This window comes from Canis lupus, chromosome 35, assembly GCF_003254725.2.
Source record: "Canis lupus dingo isolate Sandy chromosome 35, ASM325472v2, whole genome shotgun sequence".
NCBI lineage: Eukaryota > Metazoa > Chordata > Mammalia > Carnivora > Canidae > Canis > Canis lupus.
In genome coordinates, this window is record NC_064277.1 from 13,307,788 (window position 1) to 13,335,595 (window position 27,808).

At 41.3% G+C, this 27,808-nt stretch overlaps 1 protein-coding gene across 9 annotated transcripts in view; it reads right to left on the minus strand.

Annotated features, from left to right (window-relative positions):
* The window catches only part of MCUR1 (mitochondrial calcium uniporter regulator 1), a 46,142-nt gene extending 25,110 nt beyond the window's left edge, over positions 1-21,032 (minus strand). For 4 of the 9 annotated variants that reach the window (XR_007408406.1, XR_007408407.1, XR_007408405.1 and 1 more), the window contains exons 1-7: positions 20,600-21,017; positions 12,464-12,601; positions 7,720-7,823; positions 6,982-7,083; positions 6,377-6,418; positions 5,580-5,651; positions 1,314-1,367 (exon numbers count right to left, since the gene is read on the minus strand). Coding sequence is in view for 6 of the 9 variants with exons in the window: in XM_049105974.1 (XP_048961931.1) it covers positions 1,314-1,367; positions 5,580-5,651; positions 6,377-6,418; positions 6,982-7,083; positions 7,720-7,823; positions 12,464-12,601; positions 20,600-20,921 (834 nt within the window). In the remaining 3 variants the exon portion in view is untranslated. Of the gene's footprint in view, positions 1-1,313; positions 1,368-5,579; positions 5,652-6,376; positions 6,419-6,981; positions 7,084-7,719; positions 7,824-12,463; positions 12,602-20,599 lie in introns of all 9 variants that reach the window. The other 5 variants (XM_049105978.1, XM_049105975.1, XM_049105977.1 and 2 more) reach the window with 2 other exon arrangements.
* Between the last annotated feature and the right edge of the window lie 6,776 nt (positions 21,033-27,808).

Sequence of the window (27,808 nt, forward strand, 5' to 3'; positions counted from 1 at the left end):
AGTTTCTTATGGCTAATAATTCAGGTAATGAGTAAGGAAATAAAGGCCCAGATGAGTAGAAAATTGTGTCAAAGGTTTTCCTCCAAGTATCTTCCAAGTTTCAGAGGTCCATAAGATGGAAAAAAGTAATGTATGCCATAAGTTTGAAAAATAATTTTAAAATCTCCATTCTTTGTTAGTCTTCCATCACTGGGATTTGAACTTTCATTAAGATAATCAAGTAAGGGGATCCCTGGGTGGCGCAGCAGTTTGGCGCCTGCCTTTGGCCCAGGGCGCGATCCTGGAGACCCGGGATCGAATCCCACGTCGGGCTCCCGGTGTATGGAGCCTGCTTCTCCCTCTGCCTATGTCTCTGCCTCTCTCTCTCTCTCTCTCTGTGACTATCATAAATAAATTAAAATTAAAAAAAAAAAAAAAGATAATCAAGTAAGTGCAAAAAAAAATTCTCTGGTACAACACTTCTGGGTACATACCCCAAAGAACTGAAAAGAGGGACTCCAACAGATATCTGTACAATCATGTTCATAGTAGCATTATTCACAATGGCAAAAAGATGGATGCAACCCGAGTTGTTCACTGACAGATAATCCAAACATGATCTATTCATACGTGGAATATTATTTGGCCTTAAAAAGGACGGAAATTCTGACCCAGGTTACAGCATGGATAAACCTTAAAGACCTTATGCTACGTGAAAGAAGCCAGGACAAATATTATGATTCCACTTATATGAGGTCCCTAGAGTAGCCAAATTCATAGAGACAGACATAGTCCTGGTGGTGGCCACGGGCTGGGGGAAAAGGGGATGCAAGTCATGTGTTGTTGACAGGGAGAGTTTCAGTTCTACAAGATGCGAAGAGTTCTGTGGGTAGATGGCAATGATGGTTGTATAATGATGTGGATGTACCTAATGCCAATGAGTTGTATACTTAAAAATAGTTAAGATGGATGGAGGAGGCACCTGGGTGGCTCAGGCAGTTAACTATCTGCCTTCAGCTCAGGTCATAATCCTGGGGTCCTGGGTTCGAGCCCTGCATCAGGGGCTGATGCAATCAGCTTCTCTCTCTCTCCCTCTGCCCTTCCCCACCACTCATTGTCTCTCTCTTTTGCTCAAATAAAAAAATAAAATCTTTTAAAAAATGGTTAAGATGGTAATTTTATGTATACTTTACCACAACTAAAACAAAACAAACCCTAGGACATAAAACTTGCACGTACCCTCCCATAACACATCATTACAAAGGGCAGTAACCACGCATAGGATGAAGCCAAGATGAACACTATGACTAAGAAAAGTCAGTCTTATTTCTTACCAATGCCACCATTTCTGTCCTCATTTCCAGCAGCTTCCTTTCATTCAATGAGTACTGAAATAAACAAACACGTAACATAGGTCAGATTATGATTTATCTTCTTCTTCCTCTCCTCCTTCTCTTGTGCCTTAAATATTCTGGTCTCAGTACCTTCAAGAATATAGGATACCAGAAATCACCTCTGGAATCAAGGAGCCTACTTGACACATTAGATGTGTCTTCTGAAGTTTCTTCCTTGTAGCCACTCACTGCTCCAGTATCTGGATTCCCTTTGTCACCCTTCACCTCTCTCTTCTGCTCTTGTCATCTGTTTGCTCTGATGTCATTGGGCCCCTCCTACTTGTATAACAGCATTCCCCGGAGACCAATTTGCATGGCTGCTGAGTCATGTGCTTTTTGGCTTTGAGAGGATTGAAGAAAGTGGGGAACAATTTAGTTTGAGAGCTAACCCATCACAATCACAAAATTGGTCACTGCCTGAAACTTAGACAAAGATAGAAATGTTATAAAGTTGAGGAAAAAATAGTTTCAAGGAATATTATTATGTGACATAGACATTGCCTAAGGATACACCATAAGTACATCGGTACAAGAAATGCACAAAACCATCACATGTTGGTTTTAATTAAATAACAACAACCCACTTGGGTGTTGTCACAATCCAGTATCACTAAAAGAACTGACTAGCACTACCCAGAATCAAAGTGGTATCTTGCCTTTGGCTATTAACATTTATGCAAAGATTTAGTGCAATTTTGTTGACATGGAGACAAAAAATCAGACACGCCTCTCCTCAGCAATGGGTATGGGATTTAATTTAACAAATGAAAATCTATAATTTAAATGAAAAATTAGCATTTAATTCTTTACTAAATTAACCCTGTTATCGGGGAGAAAATGAATGCTTAAGTATTAGAATCTTTCTAGTTATAAAATGTTCCCCGGGAACTACCAGGGGACTTACAGTATAAAAACAATATGGCTCAGACATTTTTTTTTAAAAAAGGAGAAAAAACCTATGACCCCAAACCAAAGACTAGTCTAGGACCAAAGAAAGAATGCTCATCTCCATCTTCAAATGTCAGGGTTTCAGATGAAGAAAGAGTTATGCATTGAATTGCCACCAGAGGGCAGGGCAGACTAGATTTTTTCCACATCTCCCCAAGTCTTTATTGACCCGGCCACAAGAGAAAAGTTTGTATCTAGACGCTACCATTTTTAAAATAACATCAGGTGACTCTATCTCCCTGCACCACAAAGCAGTTTATAGGCCATACTGCTCTGAAACTGGCTGTAAGTATCACCAGTTATGTAACTGAAACACTATACAGAGTGGGAAGGTCCCAGTCCTCCTCACCAACGCACCCTGAGAGTACACACTATTGTCCTGTACTTCACAGTGATCTTAAGTTCAGGATTACCAAGAACCACTTCTCAACTCAGTTAATAAATCCCATCAATTCACTGGCTTTCACCCATGTTCATCAGTCCTACATCTTCCTTAGCTATGGGCATCTTCCCAAATCAAGTGCCTTCAGATTTTTTGCTAAGTACACAACCCATAAGGACAAAGAGTAATTCAAAGAGTTTCTTCTTTTTTAGAGACTAATTGTATGCTACTGACTTTTAAGTATTTTAGTGATATTAGGTGAATTCATCTTTATGGTTGAAAAGTGGTTTTTGAGACAACAAAGGGACATGGGCATAATAATTATTTTGTACTACAAAGCTCAGCTTAACTCCTGAAATCCAGAGGCAGTTCCAGAAGAGTTAAGAACTTGTTTGAATTTCAGTACTGACTTCCTTTATCATCGTCGCATATTCCGGTTAAAAGCAAACTGTGAAATATCAGAAGACAACAAACAATTGTGCACATTCGGTTTCTATAGGTGTATCCAGTTCTGTGTTAGTAAAAGATGCTTTACATGCCCTATTTTTCACTATTCTAATAAGAGAGAAGGTATCTAACTATTGCTATCACATTCAAATAAAGCCTGAACAAGAAGATAGATGAGTTAAGTCACTAGAGGCGACTCAATGTTATCTTTGTTAGAACGTACATATTCACTGCAGCATTATTTACAATTGCCGAGACACGGAAGACGTTAAGTGTCCACTGATGGATGAAGGGATGAAGAAAATGTGGTGGATATGTATAATGGAACATTATCCAGCCATAAAAAAAGAAGGGAATCCTGTCATTTGTGACAACATGGATGGACCCTGGGTGATTACCTTAAGCGAAATAAGAGAAAGACAAAATACTGTATGATCTTTCTTATGTGTGGAATCTAAAATCTAAAAAAACTTCCCCCCAAACAAAAAGAAGCCCCCCAACCCCAAACCCAAGCTCACAGATACAGAGAACAGAATGGTGGTTGCCAAAGGTTGGAGCTATGGGGTGGGTGAAATGGGTCAAAAGGTACAAACATAGAGTTGTAAAATAAGTTAAGTCCTGGGATGTAATGTACAGCATGGTGACTACAGTTAATAATACTGTATTGTAATATTTGAAAGTTGTGAAGAGAATAGATCTTAAAAGTTCTCATCAGAAGAAAAAAGTTTTGTAACTGTGTGGTGAGACGGTAACTAGACTTACAGTGGTGACCATTTTGCAATATATACAAAGATCAAATCATTATTATACAACTGAAAATAATAGAACACTGTGTCAATTATAACTGAATGAAATAAAAATGGAAAAAAAGGTGTAAAAACTTTGAGGGGAAAAAATAGTACTTACATGCATTATTTTTGAAAAAGCAAATGGGCAGAATGGTATTTGCACAGCCTTCTTGGGTCCTGTATACGACCCCATAAGTTAACTGTACAGGTACAAGTACCTTTCAGCCTACTTACTTACAACCTACATTTCTGATATCTTTTTGGTAACAAATGTACCGAAGTACTTTCCCCAATTAAAAATTTCAATTGATGGACACCTGGGAGGCTCAGCGGTTAAATGTCTGCCTTCGGGAATCCCTGGGTGGTTCAGTGGTTTAGTGCCTGCCTTTAGCCCAGGGCATGATCCTGGAGTCCCGGGATCGAGTCTCGCATAGGGCTCCTTGCATGGAGCCTGCTTCTTTCTCTACCTGTGTCTCTGCTTCTCTCTCTCTCTGTGTCTTTCATGAATAAATAAATAAAAAAAAAAAAAAAAAAAAAAAAAGTCTGCCTTCGGTCCAGGGCATGATTCCAGAGTCTTGGGATTGAGTCTCACATCGGGCTCCCTGCATGGAGCCTGCTTCTTCCTCTGCCTATGTCTCTGCCTTTCTCTCCCTCTCTGTCTCTCATGAATAAATAAATAAAATCTTAATAAATAAATAAATAAATAAATAAATAAATAAATAAATAAAACAGAAATTTCAATTGAATGCAACCTAAAGATTCATTTATAATTTGCATTTCTTTTTTTTATAATTTGCATTTCAAAACAATGCAATCAAGTCATTAAGATTTCTCTAAAACAAAAGAGTATAGAAATATTTTTTTTAATCTTGAATTTCAGTGTAGCATCTAATTTAATATTATTCAAGACAGATGATCAGGGATCCTTGGGTGGCGCAGCGGTTTGGCGCCTGCCTTTGGCCCAGGGCGTGATCCTGGAGACCCGGGATCGAATCCCACGTCAGGCTCCCGTTGCATGGAGCCTGCTTCTCCCTCTGCCTGTGTCTCTGCCTCTCTCTCTCTCTCTGTGTGACTATCATAAATAAATAAAAATTAAAAAAAAAAAAGACAGATGATCAAAAAAAAGATGATCAATTTAACTTTTGAAAAATCAGGACTCCCCCCGCCCCCCCCCCAAAAAAAGAAAAATCAGGACCTGGGGAGGTCTAAGGTTAAATTAAATTAGACTGAGTTTGATTTCTTTGATAATGTCTAAGTTACACATAATTTAGTCTCTCTCTGAAACAAAACGAGATTCAAACTTGACTTAACCAAGATCTTAATTAAAACAAATTTTTTTTAAGGTTTTATTTTTAAGTAATCTCTACATACAATGTGGGCTTGAACTCATGACCCCAAGATCAAGAGTCACACATTCTACTGACTGAGCCAGCCAGGCGCCTCCCAATCTTTTCATTTCATTTTTGAAAGCATCAAATTTAAGCTATGCCAAAGTAAAATTAAAGAGAAAACTGTGTCTGACAATGATACACAGGTAAATGTTTAACAGACCTGGTGAACTATCTGTATGTTCAGACCGGACCAAGCATTCCATCCTGCAAAGACATGAATTCATACTCTGTGTTTAATAAAGGAACATACCAATTCCTTCACTCTGCTCTTTTCTAGATTGAAGTCTAACTTGGTATCCGTTCGGACTTTGATCACTTCATCCTAGCAGGAGGGCAAACAGAGAGAGAAATCCAAAGTGAGAAATGGAAACCCTCTTGGGAGGTGAATCCTGGGACTTCCCAGTCATATATATACACATGACCCTCTTCTATAAAGCTTCAGTTGGTCCAGAGGGGGCTGTGGGTTACTGTTACTTTGAACCTCCAGAGTCTCAGTGTCATCCCCTTAGGGAATTTATGACTCAAGCTGTTCCCGGGACAACTCTGGAAAGCAGAGATGGACTCAAAGAAGGAAAATATGGAATTCTGGTTTAAATAAAGCCTTCTTTCTGATACTTGTCAGAACCTTTTCTTCCTTAACATCCATGTCCTTTCCACTTAAAAAAAAAAAAAAGAAAAAAAGAAAGAAAGAAAAGAAATCCAAACAGCTGGCATAGTAAGCATTTTGAAATCACATGTAATTCTCTAAAGCCAGTCTTTTCTAACAGAACCTAAAGGCTCCAGGTGGCAACTTCTAACCATTTTTAAATTTAGAGATGACTTCATTCATCCTACATAATTTTCTTAATGAATTTGGTTACAGACATCACTCATTTATTCACTGAACATGGTCGTTGCTAAATCTTCCAGTGTGTACTTTTAAGACATATTATACAAATATTTAACATGGTATTAAGTTTTTAAGAACACCTAAAGTACTTCTTACATTATTTATTACTATGCCTATATAACTGCCAATAAGCACACAAACAGGACTGAGGATCTCACCATTATTTGTTGTTTTAATCGATGTAGTTCCACGTTTATCTTCTAAAAACACATTAAAAAAAAAGTCAAGGATATGGCTAGAAGGTTAGAAAAAAAGACATACAACTTGATAATAAACACACATTAGATGTTTTTGTGCACAGTTCTAACTCTCACTCCACATGAACCTGGTTGTATTCAGAATGAAAAATGAGCTGAAAAGCCTTAGTGGCAGACATGATTATCTCTCCTGCCAGGACGTTATTACAACGCATGTGCCTACCTTGAAATCAGTTTTAATTCATCTTAGAAGTTACATAAAATCAGCAATACAATTGTTTTTTAAAGTAGGCTCCCCAGGCTGCGGCCCAATGTGAGGCTTGAACTCAAGACCCTGAGATCAAGACCTGAGCTGAGATCAAGAGTCAGATCTCAACCAACTGAGCCACCTGCGTGCCCCAGTAACACAATTGTTTTTAGTACACGTTTGCCTCCTTCAAGTGTTCTTTTAACGAATTCACTTTGTAAAAACGCATCTAACACGTGCACTTTTGTCCATGCATATCATGTCTCAATGTCTCAAGAGTGACCATTTTTTATTAGTATGAGTGGCTCTCTAGTTTTACCTCATTTTCTGCTCTGAGGGCTGAAAATTCGCTCTTCTCCAAAATAATCATATCTTTTCTCACATTAGCAATCTGAGACATTATTTGCTGAACAGTGACCTCCTAGGAAAAGAAAAACAAAAAACATATAACCTAGTTGGCCTAGGATGTCTGCCTCCTACCTAGAATCATCTTAGTGAGAAACCAGGAAAAGTGGGATATGAGGAAAGAGGTTCAGCAAGGTCATTTTCTATTTCAGAATGAGGAAAGGAAAAGAATAAAGATTCAAGTCCAGTATCATCATCAAGTGAGCCAGTTAAAAGGGTGGCACAGCCTGAGGACCAGCAGCTCAAGAAAACACTGCTGTAATTCCAGCCACATCTCCATTTGTTAAGTATGGTAAACTGAATAGTCCATTTTCAAGCCTACTGAGTCTTCCAGCATGAGTCTACAATAGTTGACAAAATAGCTTCAAATACTTTTTCTTTTCTTTTTTTTTTTTTTTTAAAGTAGGCTCCCCAGTGTAGAGCCCAATGTGGGGCTTGAACTCATGACCCTCAGATCCAGATCCAAGCTAAGATCTGACTGAGCCACCTTGCTGCCCCTTAAAAAATATTTTTTATAGCACTGGAATTATTTGCCTCTCAACTATGGTTAAAAATATGATATGCTTTTCAGTAGAATATTATCTAATATATATTACAAATAACATCCCAGCCTTACACTTTAAATTTGCTACTGTGCTCTAACAAAGCTAACCTGCTGCATTTTGGTGACCATATCCTTGTAGACGATATCCATGTTGGCATCCGTGATCTTGACCAATGCAGAGACAGTGATTTCTGCTTGCTGAGTAGTGAACCCTAAGCAAACACACAAAGACATTCACACTCTGGAGACTCCATTTATTGGTAGGAGGAGGGGGGAACCCTTCACAGAAGGGGGGAAAATGTTTGAATTTAGAAAGACTGGAGTCCCAAGCTATGATGTGTCTGTCACTCTGGACAAGCATGACACACTTGAGTCTGTTTCTTCATGTAAGACAAAGAGCTGGGCTAGTGTCCTCTACTGTCCTATCTAGCTGTGAAAAATCATGTTTCCTTAGAATGTCTCATGATATAGAGGAAGCCTGCAATGTGGCGTGGTCAAGGAAAGAAAGGGAAAATCAAAATTACAGATGCAATTTACTGCTTTTGTAACTTAAAAGTTCTAGGTAATCATTATTTCATTCCCCATGGCCTAAATTTTCTATAAAAACGTGACTTCCTTAATTTTAAGATGCACACATTAGTAAGAATAATTTGCTTAAGCAGGAAAGCTCAATTATTTCATATCCAGCATAAATCCATCAATTCATTGACCACATAAACATAATTAGTAATTTCACTGTTCATTTATCTGATGTTAAAAGGTAAAATCCATTCTTTTACTTTTCTTCCACAAGTTTCTTCTTCGATTGCTTATGGAGAGGGAGCCAGTCTGGATGAAAAATATATTCTTTGATATTCAGTAAATGATGCTGAATTGAAAAATCCAACTCAGCAGTGATATCATTTTGTGGTTTTACAAATTCTATTTATTTATTCATGAGAGACACAAAGAAAGGCAGAGACATGGGCAGAGGGAGAAGCAGGCTCCCCACGAGGAGCCCGATGCAGGACCCCAGGATCCCAACCTGAGCCAAAGGCAGACACTCAACCACTGAGCCACCCAGGTGCCCCAATGCCATTGTTTTTAGTAACTTTAGATAACACTACTTGCAAAACTAGTAATGTTAATTAGGTGAACTTAAATTAAAAAATAAATAAAATTACAAATAAAAAATACTTTTAGATAGCAATTTATATTTTACATTGTAAATACTAATAAGATGCTTAAAACCAAGTCCCTAGAAAGTAATTTTTTTCTTTTTTTTTTTTTTTTTTAATTTTTACTTATTTATGATAGTCACAGAGAGAGAGAGAGAGAGAGAGAGAGAGAGAGAGAGAGGCAGAGACAGAGGCAGATGGAGAAGCAGGCTCCATGCACCGGGAGCCTGACATGGGATTCGATCCCGGGTCTCCAGGATCGTGCCCTGGGCCAAAGGCAGGTGCCAAACCGCTGTGCCACCCAGGGATCCCCGAAAGTAATTTTTTTCTATTAAATGCTTCCATCCATAAGAACTACAGAAGAGAGGCATCTGGGTGGCTCAGTGGTTGAGCTTCTCCCTTTGGCTCAAGGCATGATCCCTGAATCCCAGGATTGAGTCCCACATCAGGCTCCCTACAGGGCGCCTGTTTCTCCCTCTGCCTATGTCTCTGCCTCTCCCTCTGTGTGTCTCTCATGAATAAATAAATAAAATCTTAAAAAAAAAAAAACAAAACTACAGAACCTGATTCTTATAATTAAAGGCACATCTGTTTGAATAAAGTTATAACTGATATAATTTGGATGAGAAATAGACTGTAATTTTTTTAAAACTTATTTTAGAGAGAAAGAGAGAGTACACACATACATGTACCAGTTGGGGGGAAGGGCAGAGAAAGAAGCCCAAGCAGACTCCCAGATGAGCAGAGCCTTGACGTGGGGCTTGATCTCATGACCCTGAGAGCATGACCTAAGCCGAAATCAAGAGTCTTAACTGACTGAGCCACCCAGGTGGCCCCTGACTATAATTAAGAAACAAAGACAAAGATTTAAAAGAGACAAAAGACCTCCAAAGACCTACTCCCTTCACTTGATTCAAAATGCTCTAATTTTCAACATGTGGGTCATGACTATCTAGAAAAATTATCCAAAAGGTTACCCACCAAAATGTAAATAATGTTGTTTCACTCTGGTGCGCTGCGATTCAGGATATTAATTGTTTCTTTTCTACCTTCCTAATTTTTTTTTTTTTTTTTTACCTTCCTAATTTTTTGAAAATGAAAATGTGTCTTGTGATTTTTAAAACCTTATGAAGTGTTCACAATTAAACACAGTTTTAGTTTGGCAATTATGAAGAAAAGAAAAAGAATGGAGGAGAACTTATGCTGATACTAAACTCCATAACCTTATAATTTATAACCACCTGTGGGAGGAGAAATGGATAAGAAAAAGCAGAAGTTAGGCCTGAAAATCTACCGGGTTACCAATACAAAAGAATGTTTGGAGAAATGAGAGAACAAGACATGGGTTAGAGAGATTACAGACATGCAGGAAGTTTTGTGAAGCAGGAGACGCAGCCCTAGAGAAGACAAGGACAGAAAGTGGGAGAAGACAAAGATAAAAGATGTGAGACGCTTCCATCTGGGCCTCAACCTATGACATCTTAGATATCATTCATCTAAGAAGCCTCAAGCCCTACACTCAGTGGGGTCTTCAGAATACAGGTCTTGAGATATGCAGACTTGTAGGTCAAGGTTTGAAATAAAAAAAGCAGGAAGTACATCTATCGAAACATCACACTTTAAACATAAACAATGTTTATTTATCAAAAGTAAAAAAACATATTTTTTTGGTGGGGGTGTGAAAATAAACCTCACCTGTTAACAGGACGAGGATGTGTGGCCATCTCGAGTCCATTGCAGCTACTTTGCCATTTAATAAGATTTATGATGCTCCTTTACTGTTGTCAAACACCTAGCGTATGGTGAAATGCCCTAATTCTCTTGAATATGGCTTTTTACAATGGGTTACTTTGAATGCAAGAACACAAGGTCCATACAAAAAAGGAAAAAGCAGGATGACTTCTGCTTATCCACATAATTTCTGATGCCTCTCTTCTCACTTCTATTTTTTTTTAAATTCTGAGTTCAAAGTAGTTTTGGTGAAAAAAGGCCTAAGCAATGAAAATTATATGTTTTTCCAAAGTGCATTCAAGTACACTGTATTTTCTTTAATACTCGAAAGAATCTTTGGAATTCTTATTGTGCCCACCCTGATGAGGACTTAGAAACTGGGAAGGATGGAGGTGCCTGAGTTGCTGAGTAGGTTTAGCGTCTGCCTTCAGCTCAGGTTATGATCTCTAGGTCCTGGGATCCAGCCCCGCCTTGGGCTCCCTGCTCAGTGGGGAGTCTGCTTCTCTCTCTCCCTCTGCCCCTCTTCCCTGCTCTTGCACATAGGTGCTCTCTCAAATCAATAAGTAAAATTTTAAAAAGAGAAAAATGAGGGATACCTGGGTGGCTCAGTGGTGGAGTATCTGCCTTTGGCTCAGGGTGTGATCCCAGACTCCTGGTATTGAGTCCCACATCAGGTTCCCCACAGGGGAGCCTGCTTCTCCCTCAGCCTGTCTCTGACTCTCTCCTTCTTTGTGTCTCTCACGAATGAGTAAGTAAAAATCTTTTAAAAAAAGAAAAAAGAACCCGGGAAGGATGAGAAAACTGTCTGGCTTTGCAGCTGGGCCCAGGCAGAGCTCGAACCCAGAGCTTCTAACTCCCCAACCAAGTACAGAACTCACTCTATCCACTTATCTGTCCTGGGCAAGAGAAGCACAGCTACAGATGGTAGCTCTGTAGAGAAGAGCACGTACAACTGGAGAAATATCTATACAGTGTAGTAAAGAGTCACAGTATAGAGAATCAGAATTCGTGTGTCTGTCTAGATAAGATTAAATGGGAACGTTACCTATGTCCTTAATGCATTTTCAATAAACATCTTATGTGTTGGAGAATCTTTAATTATCAGCAATAATGGAAAATATTAGTTGGACTACTAAAAAAAAACCCCACAAGATAAAATTGTAGCAATTGCTGCTCAGCAACATTTTAATTTCATAACAATTTTTTAAAAAGGTATTATTTATTTTTGACAGACACATAGAGAGAGGCAGGGACATAGCCAGAGGGAGAAGCAGGATCCAGGGTCCCTGGGACCCCTCGATCCCAGGACCCCGGGATCACGTCCTGAGCCAAAGGCAGACAGATGCTCAATCACTGAGCCACCTAGGCGCCCTTAATTTCATAACAATTTTAAAAGCACACAACATCGCAGTATCAAAAACTACCACTTTCGTGCTTCAGGTGGTTGTTACAGGAACCATTCCTGAGTTTTGCTAGCTTGTGTCTAAATTTTCATCTGTAATGCTATACTTCCCGAGTGATGTTTTAAAAATATACTTCTCATGGACAAAGAGGAAATGTGTGCAAAAAGTCTCCACTGTACTGTACTGGCGGAAGCAAAAATGTCCTTAAACAAAAAGTTAAGAACTTGAAAAAATGGGAGATTGATCAAAAGATTATCTGTAAACTTGAATATCAAAGAGAAATAGAAGCTAGATAAGATCATAATAACTCATGGGACGCCTGAGTGGCTCAGCGGTTGAGCGTCTGCCTTTGGCATGGGGTATGATCCCGAGGTCCAGGATCGAGTCCTGCATCGAGCTCCTTGTGGGGAGCCTGCTTCTCCCTTTGCCCATGTCTCTGCCTCTCTCTCTTTCTCTCATGAATAAATAAGTAAAATCTTAAAAACAAAACAAAACAAAAAAACAAGAACTCGTAATTTATAGTGTTTTTCCGTGGCACTGAGTGACCAACGGGAGAATTACCATTTTCTTCCAATAAACAAACTAAGGCATGAGTGTCAAAGTAGAGCTTCTTGTTCCCGCAGGAGGTGAAATCTCTCTTCTTGTGCTCCAAATCTCTTCTGTGCTCCAGCTGCAGGCTCCCAGCAGAAAGGCTTAGCTCTACAATGTAAAGAACAATTAGGCTTAAAACAGGATCTGACGGTAAACAAAAGCTATGAAAGAATATCACATACCTTAAAAGCCTACCTGATTGGTTTGTGGGTTTTAGTTTATTTTTAGTAATCTTTATGCCCAACGTAGGACTCAAATTCGTGACCCAAGATCAAGAGTCACACACACTTCCAACTCAGGCAGCCAGGTGCCCCCTTTTAAACAACAGCTTTATTGAGATGAAAATTTATATCCCATTCAATTCACCCATGTCAAGTGTTCAATTTGATTTTTACTGGAATTCTGCAACATTCTGCACAGTCAACTCTAGAACATTTTCATTATCCCAAAAAGAAACCCTTCAGCTATCAAGCCCTAATCTCCCTACTCCCCTAACCTCAGGCAATTATCTTTCTGCGTCTACATATTTGCCTATGCTGGGCATTGCATATGAATAGAATCATAAGGGATGTGGTATCATGTGACTGGTTTCTTTCACTTAGGTGAGGTTTTCATGGTTCATTCACCTTATGATCATGTGCACTTTGTATCTTCTACTGCTGAATCACATTCTGTTTTAAGAATATACCAGTTTTTCCTTACCCACTCATCAGCTAAGGACAGGACACCTGAGTTGTTTCCACTTCTTGGCTGTTATGAACAATGCTGCTGTGAACATTTGTGTATGAGATTCTGTGTGTGAACAAGTTTTTGAGTCTCTTGGGTATACAGACAGGAACCGAATTGTTGCATCATAGAGTGACCGTCTTTAACCTTATGAGGTTATGCCAGACTGTTTCTCAAAGTGGCTACACCACTTTTTATTCCCAACAGCAGTACCTGAGGGTTCCAATTTCTCTACATTCTCAACACTTTTTAAAAAAATTATTTATTTATTTATTCATAGAGACACAGAGAGAGAGAGAGAGGCAGAGACACAGACAAAGGGAGAAGCAGGCTCCATGCAGAGAGCCTGACGTGGGACTCGATCCAGGGTCTCCAGGGTCTCCAGGATCACGCCCTGGGCTGCAGGTGGCGCTAAACCGCTGCGCCACCGGGGCTGCCCCTCAACACTTGTTATTGTTTTTTTTATCATAACCATCTTAGTAGATGTAAAGAGATATCCCAATACAATTTTTAAATTTTATTATTTTTTATGTGTCTCTTTGACTATGGTTTTTACATATTTGTTCTCTATAATTAAGAGTATTTATTGGCTTGTCTCTTTTTTCATTTGTTCATTTGTTTCTTAAATCTCACACAAGTGAAATTATATGGTGTTTGTCTTTCTCTTATTTCACTTAGCATTATACACTCTAGCTCTACCATGTCACTGCAAATGGCAAGATTTTGTTCCTTTTTATTGCTAAATAAGTCTATTTTATGTGTATGTGTGTATATACACACACCACCTCTTCTTTATCCATTCATTTATCGATGGACATTTGGGCTGCTCCCATATTTTGGCTATTGTAAATAATGTTGCAATAAGCATAAGAATAGCTCATTGTAGTTTTGATTTGTATTTCCTTGATGCCAATGATGTTGAGCATCTTTTCATTGCTAATTGGTCATCTGCATATCTTCTTTGGAGAAACATCTATTTAGACTCTTTGCCCATCTAAAAAAATTGTGTTACCTTTTGGGGCACTTGGGTGGCACTGTCAGTTAAGCTTCTGACTCTTGGTTTCATGATCTCAGTCATGAGATCGACCCCCACTTCGGGCTCCAAGCTCAGTGCAGATTCTGCTTGAGATTCTCTCTCCCCTTCCCTCTGCTCTTTTCACACATGTTCTCTCTAATAAATAAACAAATCTTTTTAAAAATTGGGTTATCTTTTTATTATTGAGTTAGTTGTTCAGAATTCTTTATACATTTTAGATATAAGTTCCTTATCATATGTACAATTTGCAAATATTCTCTCCCATTCTGTGGACTGGCTTTCACCTTCTTGATGGTGCCTTTCGAACCACAATAGTTTTAATTTTAATGAAGTCCTATTCATTCATTCATTCATTCATTCATTCATTCATGTATATTACTTGTGCTTTTGGTGTCACATCTAAGAAACTACTGGCTAATTCCAGGACACAGATTCATACCAGTTTTTTTCTAAGAGTTTTACAGTTTCCCCTCATATTTAGATTTCGATCCATTTGAGTTAACTTTTATGTCGTGTGAGATGAGAGTTCAACTTCTTTTGTGTGAGGAAATCTAGTTGTTTCAGCATTATCTTGGAACTTCTCAAAAATCAGTTGACTGTAAATCATCTCTGGATTCTCCATCCTATTCCACTGAATTATATCTATCCTTATACCAGGGACACATTGTCTTGATTACTTGTAGCTCTGTAGTTTTTATATCCAGAAAGGAGTTTTCTAATTTTGTTCTTTTTTCAAGATTACGTTGGCCATTCCAAGTCCCTTCCATTTCCGTATGCATTTTAGGATCAGTTTATCAACTTCTACAGAGAAGCCACCTGAAACTTTGACATTTAAAACTTTTGTTTTAAATCTGTAGATCCAAAAAAAAATCTGTAGATCAATTTGGGGGAGTACAAAGTCTTCCAAGCTATGAACACAGGATGTTTTTCCATTTATTTAGGTCTTCAATTTCTTCAATGTAGGTTTCACAGTACAGCTGACCCTTGAATCCAGGTTTGAGCCACAAGAGTCCACTCATTACACGGATTTTTTACAGTATAGTATTTCCTCTTCTTTATGATTTTCTTTCTTTTTTTTTTTTTTGATTTTCTTTTGTTTTTAAATTTTATTTGAGAGAGAAAGAGCATTTGAGCATGAGCAGGGGAGGAACAGAGGGAAAGGAAGTAGACCCCCTGCTGAGCAGGAAGCCTGACAAGGCTCTATCCAGGATCATGATCTAAGCCAAAGCAGACACCCAACTGACCAAGCTACCCAGGTGCCCCTCTTTATGATTTTCTTAATAACATTTTCTCTAATTTATATTAAGAATACATATTATAACACATAATATATAAAATATGTGTTGTCTCTCTCTTATGGTAAAGTTTCTGGCCAATAGTAACCTATTAATGGTTAAATTTGGGGGAAGTCAAACGTTATACACGTATTTCAACTTTGTGGGAGTTGGCATTCCTAAGGGTCAATCATGAGTTTTTTGTTCAGTTTATCCCTAAGTACTTTATTCTTTTTGTTACTACTATAAAGGGAGTTGTTTTTTAGACTGTTCATTCTAGTGTAGAGTAATGCAATTGATTTTTGTATTTTTTTTGTTATTTTTTCTTAAAGATTTTATTTATTTTTTCGTGAGAGACACAGAGAGAGAAAGAGAGAGAGAGAGGCAGAGACAAAGGCAGAGGGAGAAGCAGGCTCCATACAGGGAGCCCGACGTGGGACTTGATCCTGGGTCTCCAGGATCACGCCCTGGGCTGAAGGCAGTGCTAAACTGCTGAGCCACCCAGGCTGCCCTTTTGTTATATTTTTAATGTTGATCTTGTATCCTAAATTCTCGTTGAACTTGTTAATTAGCTCTAATGGTATTCTCAATTTCTTAGACTTTTCCATGCACAAGGTCATCACCTGTGAACAGTGATAGTTTTACTTCCTCCTTTTCAATCTGGAGGCCTTTCCATTGTCTTGCCCTGGTTAAAACTTCTAGTACAAAAAAAAAAAAAAAAAAAAAAAAGAACTTCTAGTACAACACTGCACGAATGGTGATGGCAGATATCCCTGCTTCTGACCTTTGGAGGGAAAGCATTCATCTTTCACCATTTAAGTATGATACTAGCTGTGGGTTTTTTACAGATGTCCTTTATCACTGAGGTAGTTCCCTTCTATTCCTAATTTGTCAAGTGCTTTTTATCATGATGGGGTGCTGAATTTTGTCAAATTCCTTTTCCATGGCTTTTGAGATGATCACATGGTCTCTCTTCTCTGTTAAATTGATTTTCCAATGTTAAATGAACCTGTTGTTTTCAGGATAGAAATCTCCTTTGGTCATGATGTGTACTCCTTGTTTACATATTGCTGGATTTGATTTGGTGAGCATTTTGTTGAGGATTTATGTGTCTTTACTCATAAGACGTCTATAGTTTTCTTTCTTTGTGATGTCTATGAAAAAAAGCCTCTTTAGAGAGATGTGTTCTAATAATTTATATGTTACCTTTCCTATGAATTTCTGTGCATTTAGCCACAGATCAAACTCATTTTGTAAACTTGTTTCAAGGTGCTCATTTGAAGAAGGTAGGATGTTAATAGTTCTCTGGCTTTTGTATTTCATGAACCATACATATAGTTTAAAAAAAAAGTAACAATTGCAAGTCCAATTAGTAATTCTGTCAAGAAAGAACATTTAAACACAATAACTCCTTACTATTACAAACATTATGAAAGACATTTTGACAGCAAAAGAGATGGACAATATGAAAAAAAAAACTTTCATTTCAACGTAATAAACACAGCTGTATGAAAATATTGCTACATATTTGTCCTTACTTTTCTATGATCCCAGGTTTGTAGAAGAAGCAAGTCACTACTAACTCGAAATTCTAAGGTTTTCCCAGTAAATCCCCTAAGTGACCAGAACGATAGTTCACCTAACCAGCTCCTATTGTTAATCCTTCACCTCTAAAGGATACGTGACATGGACTGGACCCTAGAGATCTGATGCTTGTCTGTAAGCCTATAGCAGTGGATCCCACCTTGGAAAGAGGATCACAGTCAGTGTCCAGATAAATACGAGATCCAATAATCATTTTGTACCAAGCACTGTTTGCAGACTGACAATATATAAAATGCAACAACTGTTATATGTTTGAGTTTAATGATTAAAAAAAAAAAAAAAGGCCCTTACATTCAGAGAACCATTAGCCTACAGTGCTGGGTCCTTGGCAAGGCACACAAATACAAAGCCTGTCCTAAATTAGCCAACACCTACTGTTTCAGGTTTCTTTCCAGTCACCTAAGCTATTCTGTGTCCTGCACTTGCATACCTTGGTGCTCCATCCTGAAGTCTGGCTTGCCCTCCCTTTTTCAAATGACAAATTTTAAGCATCCTTTTTACCTCTCTATTTTACAATCAGCTAAGCAAATTATTATGTTCTGGGCAGGGCATTATGCTACACTGTGTGGTTTGATCGGCCAGTTCCACCCAGGTTAGAGGGCAGCCTTGATTGCTCTTTATCTATGTTCAGATAGCTCAGTTCAGATAGCTCAATCACAGCACTTATCCTATTAGTTCCACATCGGTATCATCTGTGAGTCCAAACATCCCAAGAGCAGCCAGTCTTAGTCATTTTCATGTTGTTAGCATCTAACCTGGCATACTGCAGGCCAGAAATAACTTTGTTTTTTGTTTGTTTGTTTGTTTTTTTTTTTTAGAAATAACTTTGTAAGAGAATTCTAGGATCTGGATCATGAGACTCCCTAGAAAGAAAATTTGAAATCAACTCCTTTTACCTATTCACCTATAATCTTCCCTTTTTACATAAATTAGCTCAGTTAAATCTGGTCCTTTTTTCATTCTTTATCCCTAGTATGAGACAAAACTGGCTCCAAGAGAAGAGACTCCAAATATCTGCTTGACACAGAACAGATCTAGCTTGAGAAAGTGGTGAATGACTGACTGAATGTCTCAAGGGGCTCTCTAGAGGGTAACCCACCCATTTTTAAACTGTGATCTATTGTCCCATAGGTCAGGGAGCTTGAAAACATTAGAACTGGCCAGTGAAGAGTGATGGGATTTTTCTAGTACCAAATTTCTCACTTCTAACAACAAATCATCATTTGTGTGGTTTGAAACATCTCTTTCAGTTACACACACACACCCAAAATAAAGTATCATGACTACTTTCTTTTTTTTTTTTTTTCATGACTACTTTCTAAGCAAGAACTAATTCCAATTTAGATGCCACAGATTTTTTTCTCGCCCAAAACAACTGGAATTCATTTCAACTGCAAGCTTACTTCAACACAATATGTACTATCATCTAAAAAGTGGAGAAAAGGGCTGGCCACTTCTCACTTGGCAGGCCAACTCCTGCTGATGGAAACTGAATGCCATCTTGCCTTCTGTCAAAGGGCAAAGCCTGAGGAGGAGCAATACTCTGGCATTCAGAATACCTCTGACTCACTTTTCCTCCTTTATTGTGACAACAAAGTAAGACCCAAGAACTATGAATTCCTACTAATAACCAGGAAGTAAACTGAGCTATGTTAAAGTGTAATGGATAAATCCTCCTCTGGGGGGACCTTCAGGATATCAAAAGGATATTAAAAACACACACAAAAGCAGCCCAAAGTTAGCCAGGAATGGAGGAGGAAACCAAGTGTAAACTTGCTATTCATAAATCCTTAAGTTTCAGGAGCCCTACTGAGAACCCTGGCACCAAACATATCACCAGGCTGAAAGCAAAGGAACAAAACTCATTTGCTGACGCTTGCTCCTTAACTATGTTGTGGGTGCTTCCCCGTATTTAAGCATCCATCCTCATTCCGAAGAAACGAGATCCTTTGCCCCTAAGCCAATAGTACTGCCTTCCGTATATGATGTCAGAAAACCGATGAGAAAGAATACTCTTCTTCCCTTTTGCCTCACAGTCTTGAATGATGAGCAGAAAATAAATCACAAGTTACCAGCTCGTCCAAAAAAAAAAAAAAAAAAAAAAGAGCAACAAAGTACAAAAGTACTGAAATAAAGACCAAAGTCATCTCTAAGTCATAATTGCTGACAAAGCTCATCGCTCATTCCCCACCCTTTATATGTAAAGCTTCTTTCCTTCCCTTTTTTGCTCTCCCAATCAAGTGTCTTCCCCAAAGGTATTCTTAGATTTTACAAAAAACCAACAATTACCGGGCATTTCTATTAAGAAAGGCATTAAAAAAAAAAAAAGCCTTCAGTGTGGTTACTGAAGGCTACTGATCCACACCATAAGCGGTATTTTTGCCCTTTGCTAATAAAGATGACTCCAAATGATATTTTCCTCAACAATTTGCTATCTAGGAAATTGAGCCTAGGCTTCCCTCATCTTCCTGCAGGATAGTAACTGCCCTCACCTCCTCCAAGTATTTAATCAAATGCCACCTTCTCAATGAAACCTATTCTGAAGGGCGCCTGGGTGGCTCAGTTGAGCGTCTGCCTTCGGCTCAGGGCATGATGGGGGGTTCTGGGATCGGGTCCCACGTCGGGCTCCCTGCATGGAGCCTGCTTCTCCCTATGCCTGTGTCTCTGCCTCTCTCCGTTGTCTCTCATGAATAAAAAAAAAAAAAAAATCTTAAAAAACAAAACCAAAAAATCCTATTCTGATAAGTGCATTTAAAATTCATAGCTGGACGCCCGCTTTTGGGTAGCCTGTGTGGCTCAGCCTTTTAGCATCACCTCCCGCCCAGGGTGTGATTCTGGAGACCCAGGATCGAGTCCCACGTCGGGCTCCCTGCATGGAGCCTGCTTCTCCCTCTGCCTGTGTCTCTCTCTCTCTCTCTGTCTCTCATGAATGAATGAATGAATGAATGAATGAATAAATAAATAAATAAAATAAATTCCTAGCTGGAAAAAAAAATAATAATAAAATAAATGAATTCCTAGCTGGAAGCGCACCTCCACTTCTTCCCGGGCAGCATGTATCACTTCCACCACGTACGTGTCAATGTCGTGCCCACGCCAGCTGCAGCTCCCTACGGGCATCATCTCGTCTGCCGGGGGGGAGCTGCGGGGCTTCGTGGACGGGCGCGCCCCGAGCACCCAGAAAAGCGCCGGCCGAGCCCAGAACCGGCAACTGGTGTTGAGGGAGTCCACAGGTCCACGCGAGTCGGGGGTGAACCCGCAGGGCCCGGCGCCGCGCCCCTCAGCTCGCACGCCCCCCCGGCCCCCCCCGCCCCGCGGCGCGCCGCCCTCGGGGTCACACAGACCTTCGTCCTAGCCCGGCGGGGCCCGGCGACCTCGGCCGCCCCGCCCTGCCCGGAGGCCCGCGCCAACGCCGCCCCTCCCCGGGGCCCCGCCCGGCCCTCACCTCACCTCACCTCACCTCACCTCTCCGCGGGGGAGCGAGGGCGGCCGCCCGGCGGCGACACAGGCGGAGGGCGCCGGCAGCCCAGGCGACGCCCGGGGCGAGGCCCGCCGGGGGCGCGCGGGGCGCCAGGCGCGGGCGCTCGGGGTCGGCGGGGGGCCTGCGCGGGGCGACGGCGGCCAGGCGCGGGGGCGGCACGAGCAGGAGGAGCAGCAGCGAGGACGCGCGTGACGCGCCGCCCAGGGCCGCCGCAGCCCCGCGCCCCGGACCCCCGCGCGGCGCTGACGGGCAGCCGGCCGAGGACAGGAAGGGCAGGAGCCGCCGGCGGCCCGGCGGACGGTCCATCGGCACGGCGCTCACCGGCCCGGCCGCGCGCTCATGCCGCTCGCGCGTCCGCCCACGGCGTCGGACGGCCGGAGGGAGCGTGGGCGGCGGCGCCGGCCCGCCCTTTACTTCCGGGAGGGCGGGGCCCCGACGCACGACGGGGCGGGGCCTGCGGGGGGGGCGGGGGGCCTGCGGGAGGGCGGGGCCCCGACGCGCGACGGGGCGGGGCCTGCGGGAGGGCGGGGCCTGCGGGAGGGCGGGGCCAGGCTCCGCCCCACGCCCTGCTCGGCAGCCTGGAGGCCGCGGCGGCTCCCGGGGCTTGCGCTGCCCTCCCGGCTGCCCCGATTTACACGTTCATCACACCGGTGCCCTTACAAACCCGAGCATGACTCCGACGCCCTTCGGAGTACCTGGAGGCGTGCCCCGCACCACCGGCCTTCCCTAGACTATACTTCCCCGTCTGAAGTGCCCCCAGAGTGTGGCCCCGGGGTGCATGCTAAGGAATTAACAAAGCCCGCGGAGCGGTGCTTACGCGGTTCAATGCGTTTTAAAAGCTGAACTTCAGAGCTTTTGTTTCCGGATTAGCTCACCAAGAAAGGAGAAAGTCTCAATCTGGGGAATTTAAAACGTGGGGCAAGGTTGTTCACTGAGACCTCCTGGTGCGAGACATTAGAAACAGGTGGTGTTCAGGTCAGTGAACTTTCCGAATGCTCAGTGCACCTGTCCCAGTTACCGGTCCAATGTGTGAACTCAGGAGATGTTCCTTGACCGAAGAGACGGGCTCTGCACAAGGCTCCAGGCTTGAAGATACAAGAAAAATGAGATCATTCTTGTCCTCCAAGAGTTTTACACACTTTTATTTGACCTCATATATGATGGAACAAAACCATGTTATGAGCCATAAGAGCTGCAAAGTGCTGATTAAAGAGAGTACATATGGCTACGGAAGACAGGTTTAGAATATTTTCTTTTTTCTAATTTTTATTTATTTATGATAGCCACAGAGAGAGAGAGAGGCAGAGACACAGGCAGAGGGAGAAGCAGGCTCCATGCACCGGGAGCCCGACGTGGGATTCGATCCCGGGTCTCCAGGATCGCGCCCTGGGCCAAAGGCAGGCGCCAAACCGCTGCGCCACCCAGGAATCCCTGGAAGAGAGGTTTAAATGGCTATCAAAATGTGAAGAATTACAAATATTAAAGTGCAAGTAGACACTTTCGTAAAAAGTACGGAGTTACACATTTGTAGAACTGGTAGAGAAAGCAACTTAGCAATATGTATCAACAGCCTTTTATGTTCATGAGATGATGGCATGTGATTTGTTTCCAGTTTGGGGCTATTTTTTTTTCTTTTAAAGATTTTATTTATTCGTGAGAGACGCAGAGAGAGAGGCAGACACACAGGCAGAGGGAGAAGCAGGCTCCCCGTTTTTGACTGTTATGAATGAAGCTATTATGAACATTCTTATATAAGTCTTTGTGTGGACATATGTTATTTTTCCTTTGTTAAAGAAAAAAGTTATTCTATGACACTTGTTAATGCACAGTAAGGAAGACTTTATTCAAGGGTAGAGGACTATCTTGGTAGGTATTGGGAACACTGCTGTGGAATTTTGTGGTGGGGGAGAGAGATTAGGCTTAACTTCAAATAAAGCGGGGAGGGCACCTGGGTGGCTCAGTGCTTGAGCATCTGCCTTTGGCTCAGGTCTGATCATGGGTCCTGGGATTGAATCCCTCATCAGGTTCCCTGCCCAGTGGAGAGTCTGCTTTTCCTTCTCTCCACTCATGCTCTCTCTCTATCTCTCTCAAATAAATAAATCTTAAAAAAAAAGAAAAAAAAAGAAATAGTAAATATCTAGGTAAATGTAATACACTACTCTTTCTTCTTTAAAATACACTTCATGGGGCAGCCTTGGTGGCCCAGCGGTTTAGTGCTGCGTTCAGCCCAGGGCGTGATCCTGGAGACCCAGTATCAAGTCCCACCTCAGGCTCCCTGCATGGAGTCTGTTTCTCCCTCTGCCTGTGTCTCTGCCTCTCTCTCTCTTTCTCTGTGTCTCTCGTAAATAAATAAATACTTCTAAAAAAATACACTTAATGGTTGAAAGTAAAAAGTATAACAATGTCTGGTGGAGTTTTCAGTGTCTGTGGATATAATTTATAAGTAGAAAATAAAGGGCCAGGAATAAAGAGGTTTATATGGTAGTAGTTTTTTTTTGTTTGTTTGTTTTTTAAGATTTTGTTTATTCATGAGAGACACCAGAGAGAGGCAGAGACATAGGCAGAGGGAAAAGCAGGCTCCATGACGGGGAGCCCAATACAGGACTCAATCCCAGGACCCCTGGATCACGACCTGAGCCAAAGGCAGCCACTTGGGAATCCCTGGGTGGCTCAGGGGTTTAGCGCCTGCCTTCAGCCCAGGGCGTGATCCTGGAGTCCTGGGCTGGAGTCCCGCATTGGGCTACCTGCATGAACATGCCTGCTTCTCCCTCTGCCTTTGTCTCTGCCTCTCTCTCTCTCTCTGTGTCTCTCATGAATAAATAAAATTTTTAAAAAACAAAACAAAACAAAAAAACAAAGGCAGCTGCTCAACCACTGAGTCACCCAGGAGTCCCAGTGGTAAGTTTTTTACATTGCGCTTCAAGTGCTAAATACAGATTCTAAATGGACTTAGAAAAGTTAAGCAACCCACAAACATACTATTCAAAGACAGAGTTAAAATATACAATAAATAAAATGTAATAATAGAAAATGTTAAAATAACCGAAAAAGAGAAAAAAGAGAAATAGAAAATTAAAAAAAAAAAAAAAAAAACAGAGGGAACCACCTTAAAGCAAATAATGAAATGGTAGATCTAAATCTAAACATGTAATAGTCACATTAAATGTAAATGATATAAACCAGGTATCAACAAAGTTTTTAAAAAGGCCAGATAGTAAATATTTTAAACTTTATGGGCCACATACAGTCTCTGTTGCATGTTCTTCTCCAAAAACAGATGATGGGCTGGACCTGGCCCAGGGGACATTGTTTATCAACCTCTGGTCTAAGAACACCAATTAAAAGACAGATTGTTGGATGAATTAAAAAGTAAAAGAAAAAAGAAATGATGACTAACAACACAATTTACAAGAAACTCATTTCTGTTGGGATATAAGTAGGCGGGAGGGGTAAGGTAAGAGGGGATGCTCCTTCTTAGTGCATCCCTGGAAGGTAAAAATCTCAATGAAAGGGCATCTGGTGGTTCAGTGGTGAGCATCTGCCTTTGGCTCAGGTGGTGATCCCAGGGTCCTGGGGTCAAGCCCAGCATTGGGTTTCCTGCAGGGAACCTGCTTCTCCCTCTGCGTATGTCTCTGCCTCTCTTTCTGTGTGTCTCTCATGAATAAATAAATAATTCTTTAGAAAAAAAATCCCGATGAATATACCCTCTGATATGTGCTGAGATGGGAACTTGTCAGAGAGGGATTTCTCCTTGCTATTTCCTTTCTCTTTCTTTTTAGGGAAGCTGGATTTCTGGCAATTTCAGAGTTTAAGAACATAGCCCTGAAACCGAAAGTGAAGGATGGCTCTGAGTCATCATCAGTTACAGAATCAAACCGGAGCTCTTCATGCCAAGCAAAGGCCTTTGGACACTCATTCTGTGCCCATTTACTCTTCTTATTTTACCTATGATATTGAATACATTAGCCCCTCCCACAATCTTATCAGGTAAGAAACAGTAAGTTAAAAGGGAGGAGAAATAAGACACTAAGGTGTAAGAAGAGTAAAAAATGTAGTGATAGTGATACGTGAAGGAAATATAGATAAAAGTAAATGTCCTTATAACCTGCAGCCCATTGACAAATACTTGAGGCAGGCAGAGTATAAATTTACTCCTGGAAACTCCCAAATGTCTTAATGCTAATGCCTTGCTAGAGGGAAAAACAATCTTGGTTTGACAATAGCAAGGCCTCGGGTTTCCTTAGTCTTCTTTAGCATATGAAAATCCTTTTGAAACTCCCCTTCTCTTTACTTCCCCCAACCCCAAAGTATATAATCAGTTGTACCCAGGCACCTGGGTGGCTCATGGTTGAGCATCTACCTTTGGCTCAGGTTGTGATCCCTGGATCCTTGGATCGAGTCCCGCATCTGCTTCTCCCTCGACCTATGTCTCTGTGTCTCTCATGAATAAATAAATAAAATCTTAAAAAAAAAAATCAGTTGCTTCTCACATTTCTGGGGCAGCAGTAGCTCTTTCTGCTCATGTCCTGTCCCCATGCTTTATAAAACCACCATTTTGCACCAAAGACATCTCAAGAATTCCTTCTTGACCATTGGCTCCAGACCCCACAGAACAAACTCATCAAAAACATTAAAAAATTACATCAACAGGGGGACCTGGCTGGCTTAGTCGTTAGAGCTGTAGAGTGTGTGGCTCTTGATCTTGGGTTCGAGCTCCCTGTTGGGTGAAGAGATTACTTTAAAAAAATTAAAAATAAAATAAAAGCTAAAAAAAGAAACAAAGAAAGAAAGAAATGTGACAGCACAATTGCCACTGAACAGTATGATGGCAACTTAGAGGATTCAAGCAAAGGTTCAGATATAATCCTTGGCTGAGTTTCCACTTCAGGGACAACTATCCATATACTGGATCTCTTCATTTTCCATATCTATTCTACTTGTTGGAATGACTGTGATGGTTATTTGTTCACCTGCATTTACTTTGATCACCTCAAGCCTTCTTCTTTGGGAATAATTTAACTTTTGCTACACCAAATCTGTTCCTTACTCTGATAAGCAGTCTGCCCCTGATATTTGTAGGGATCAGAGCAAGCAAAAAAATGAAGACCCATTACCCATATATCCAAATATTTAAGTTATCGATCAAGCCAATAGACTATTAAAATATGTTCCAACCTCTTTTTTGTGGAGGGCAGTAGAAAATGCCACTTTGGCATTAGGATTGTTTTGGATTGAAAGCAATTAAGAGGAAGTCCATACAAGAAAAGTTATGTGCTTTCCCTCCATTTGCTTAAAAGCAAGACATATATCTGTAAAGGTGTCCCCTCTCTTTTGTCTACAAGGAAGGACAGAAGTTCATCACCAGAGGGAATTCTTGATTAGTATCAGCCCGTCCTCATAACAAACCTTTTTTACGAGTAGACTTTGTTTTATTTTTTTAAAAGATTTTATTTATTCACGAGAGACACCGAGAGAGAGAGAGAGAGAGAGAGAGAGAGAAGAGAGAGAGAGAGAGAGAGGCAGAGACAGAAGCAGGCTCCATGCAAGGAGCCCGATGTGGGATTGGATCCTGGGACTCGAGGATCACGCCCTGGGCCAAAGGCAGGTGCTAAACCACTGAGCCACCCAGGGATCCCCCCACAAGTAGACTTTAGCTACCAATACTCTCCCACAGATTTGCCTTCTTAAGATTTGCTGTCCCTGGAAGCTCAAACTCCTTTTCCTTGCCACTTCTCCACAAAATAATTGTGCTTTGCTAAAAAGCTGTGTGAGCCCAAGTTCTCCCCACTCCTAGGCATTACTCATCTCTGACCACTCCCATGTGCAGCTTCTACTTGTTAATAAACTTGTTTGTTTTTCTCTTGTAGATCAACTCTATAAAATTAATTTCTTTCCTTCCTTTCAGCAAAATCACTAGGTATGTTGTTATAATGAAGATTTTCAAATAATGTGTTTTCTTAAGACAGGAGAGATCTAAAGGATTAAAGAAAATCAAGGGTACTGAAATTGGAGAAAATCTGAATAATGTACACGGAAAACCCAAATTAAATGGGAAAAAGTTTCAAAATAAATTCTTTCAATAGTTTTTATAATTTTCTCCAAAATATTGAAGTTTCTAATTTCAGACCTCCGCCGCTGGCACACACCGCGGGGCTCCGGGATGATGGGCAGAAGACGCTTTACTCCTTCTCCCCGCAGCCCTGAGCCCGCCGACCTGGGGACCCGCGTCGGGGTGAGAGCTGCAGCCGAGGAGAGCGGGGATGCAGCGGCCAGTCCCGCCAAGAAGGCCCGGCCGGGCAGGAGGACCCGGGACGCCGCCCTCCTGGCCGCTGAGCCCCGAGCAGTTGGTCGGCATCCAGAGGAACAAGGCCGCCCTGCCTAGGCCCGCGGCCCGCGGGGTGCCTGTGGGTTTGGGTGAGAGTTGGAAGAAGCCGCTCAGCGCAGAGTTGGGGAAGCCGTCTTTCATAAAGCTAATGGGCTTTGTTGCGGGAGAAAGAAAACATTACACGGTGTATCCACCTGCACACGTCTTTACCTGGACCCAAATGTGTGACATAAGTCTTCACCTGGACCCAAATGTGTCACATAAGACATGTGAAGTCTTTGCTGGGACCCAAATGTGTGACATAAGTCTTTACCTGGACCCAAATGTGTGACATAAGACGTGAAGTCTTTACCGGGACCCAAATGTGTGACATAAGTCTCTACCTGGACCCAAATGTGTAACATAAGACATGTGAAGTCTTTACCTGGACCCAAATGTGTGACATAAGACATGTGAAGTCTTTACCTGGACCCAAATGTGTGTCGTAAGTCTTTACCTGGACCCAAATGTGTGACATAAGGCATGTGAAGTCTTTACTGGGACCCAAATGTGTGACATAAGACATGTGAAGTCTTTACCTGGACCCAAATGTGTGACATAAGTCTTTACCTGGACCCAAATGTGTGACATAAGACATGTGAAGTCTTTACCGGGACCCAAATGTGTGACATAAGTCTTTACCTGGACCCAAAAGTGTGACATAAGACATGTGAAGTCTTTACCGGGACCCAAATGTGTGACATAAGTCTTTACCTGGACCCAAATGCGTGACATAAGACATGTGAAGTCTTTACCGGGACCCAAATGTGTGACATAAATCTTTACCTGGACCCAAATGTGTGTCATAAGACATGTGAAGTCTTTACCG